The sequence below is a fragment of the Atta colombica genome, unplaced genomic scaffold (assembly GCF_001594045.1).
Source record: "Atta colombica isolate Treedump-2 unplaced genomic scaffold, Acol1.0 C738992, whole genome shotgun sequence".
Lineage (NCBI taxonomy): Eukaryota > Metazoa > Arthropoda > Insecta > Hymenoptera > Formicidae > Atta > Atta colombica.
In genome coordinates this window covers 1-2,390 of record NW_017259065.1, presented here as the reverse complement: position 1 = coordinate 2,390, position 2,390 = coordinate 1, and the positions used below count along the sequence as shown (strand labels likewise).

Genomic DNA, 2,390 nt, shown 5'->3' with positions numbered 1-2,390 from the left:
TAAGCATATATATAAATATATATGTATAATATATATATATATATACACATCTATATATGTATTATAAAATTATATCTATACAAAGTGTTGTATAATATTTACAAATCTGTGAGCAAATGATAAATTATTTCTTCACTTAACCGTAAAGTATTATAAAATGGAAAAGTTTACAGACTATTACTATTATTGCGTGAGAAACGAATGGGGAAATATTTTACACAAAGCCAGTGAAATTTATTAACCATGTGACCTGATGTATTTGACTTACAGTGTTTTACAAGTTAGACTATAGTCAGTGTCTAATATCTATATGTTAATATCTATATATGAATGTTTTCAATGTATTTGTGCCTGCCAGTTGTTGAATATTTAACAAGATGGAGCATAAAATGGAGTTATGCAATTAGTAATAGAAATGAAAATATATAAGCTGAATATATACGATTTCGGATTTTTCATTGCCAACATTAACTGCGACAAGAAATATGATTAGAAGCAAAAGCATAAATATGTTGAATAATTACTGAGGCTATACAACTTCCAGGCATAATACGATCTACTCTGTACATTCTCTGTGATAATTTTATGTAATTTTTGAAAATATAACGCATAAGCTAAAGTGTATTTGTTTTACAGAATAAAAATACTCTGTGTCAAAAAATTCTGTACATATATCGATCTTGCTCAAAAATAACATTTCAAGTTTTTCCAAGTTCATCGCTAGGTGTATTAAATGCGCGTATTATCAAATATCCTATACAGTACTAAATACATATCAAATTGTACGGCTTACTAAAAACTTATTATCTCTCTTTCACTAAAATCTATAAAAAGTAATGATAAAACACTTGTCACAATTTTCTTAGACAAGACAATATAAAATTTTCATAAAATCGATTATATATAAATATTTTTAAAATGTATTACTGATTTGCGGTAACGAGACCAGCTGGACCTAAACCCAATTTCGCACCATTTATCTTCATTCTCAAAGGTTGAAATCCAAGTTCAGTTTTGGGAATTCCATATTCTTGCAATTTACTCTCATAAACTGCTAACAAATCGTCATGTGCTTTACATACTTTTGCTAATTCATATTGTAGGTCTTGTATTGCAGTATTTTTTCTATTGAGCATATCCTACAAAGAAATGTTGCATTATTATCATATTCGTATTTAATTCACATAATTGTGATAAGATTGTATTTAATGTGTACCTCTAATTTTTTATTCATATTAACCACTGCCGCAGGATCTAATTGAGCAGCAGCTAACACTTCGCTAATCTGCGCTTCACGTTGCTCTAGCAAATCCGATAACTTTTCTAATTTTTTTTCTAAGAGTACATTCTTTAAACCCGTTTTTTGTTGCAGCTCAAATATAGCCGACACAAATCTAGAATGTAACTCGTCTCTTTCGGATTGGCACTAAATAAAATATATTAGAAATATTTTATAAAAAATAGTATATGTATGTTTTGAAAATGTTATATGTATTGTTTAAATATTTTACTTTTTCAAAACGCAGCTCGAGAACTTCATTTTCCCATTTTAAATTTTCTAAATCCTTCATCACTACGGATAATCTTCGTTTTGTGTTCTGTAATAATTATTAATTCAGTTTTTCATAGCGCTATTATATAATGATATGTTTTAAATACCAACAACTAAGCATTGCTTGTCTTTCTCATAATTTGCAAGTTGACGATTAAGTTCGGTAATCGTTTCCTGCAAAGCTTTCAAGTCAGTCAAATATTTTTTATTTTCTGTTGTTAATTCTCGTACTTGTTTCTTCATACGTTCTTCATTATTTTTCATCATTTCCATTTGTTCCTATTAAAAGATAATCTACGTTAATTGAAAAATTATCGATTCTTATTTTCCGTGACTCTATAATTGTAAAATTTATAATAACTATAAAGTTCACCTTTATACTCTTAATTAACGATAAATTATTCAGAGTGATATCATTGTAATAATTTTTCATTTCGGTAAATGCATTCTCGTGATTCTTTATCAGATTCGCAATTTGCGCATTCTTCCTCTCCTCTACTTCAGTTATCTCCATACGATGTTTCAATATTAAGGACTCATATTGACTTGTTAATTTTTGTTCGTACTTTTGCTCCAATTCTATTGCTTCAGATTCAAATTTTTTTATCATATTGTTTATTTCCTCTGAATTATGCTGCATTTCGTATGTATAAAAATGAGTGATTTTTTTCTCAATTACAATTTAATAAATACATACATATAAAAGAAGATAGAGAAAGAGGGAGAAGAGGGAGAGGGAGAGAGAGAGAGGGAGGGAGAGAGAGAGGGAGGGAGGGAGAGAGAGGGAGGGAGAGAGAGAGAGAGAGAGAGAGAGAGAGAGAGAGAGAGAGAGAGAGAG

At 29.1% G+C, this 2,390-nt stretch overlaps 1 protein-coding gene across 1 annotated transcript; it reads right to left on the bottom strand.

Moving 5' to 3' along the window:
- Positions 1-923: 923 nt before the first annotated feature.
- LOC108684030 (growth arrest-specific protein 8-like) lies at positions 924-2,192 on the bottom strand. Its single transcript, XM_018203624.1, has 5 exons — positions 1,926-2,192; positions 1,664-1,831; positions 1,512-1,598; positions 1,217-1,426; positions 924-1,139 (listed from the first exon to the last, which is right to left on the bottom strand). Exons 1-5 carry the CDS (start codon positions 2,190-2,192, stop codon positions 924-926), a joined length of 948 nt encoding a protein of 315 aa, XP_018059113.1.
- Positions 2,193-2,390: the final 198 nt, after the last annotated feature.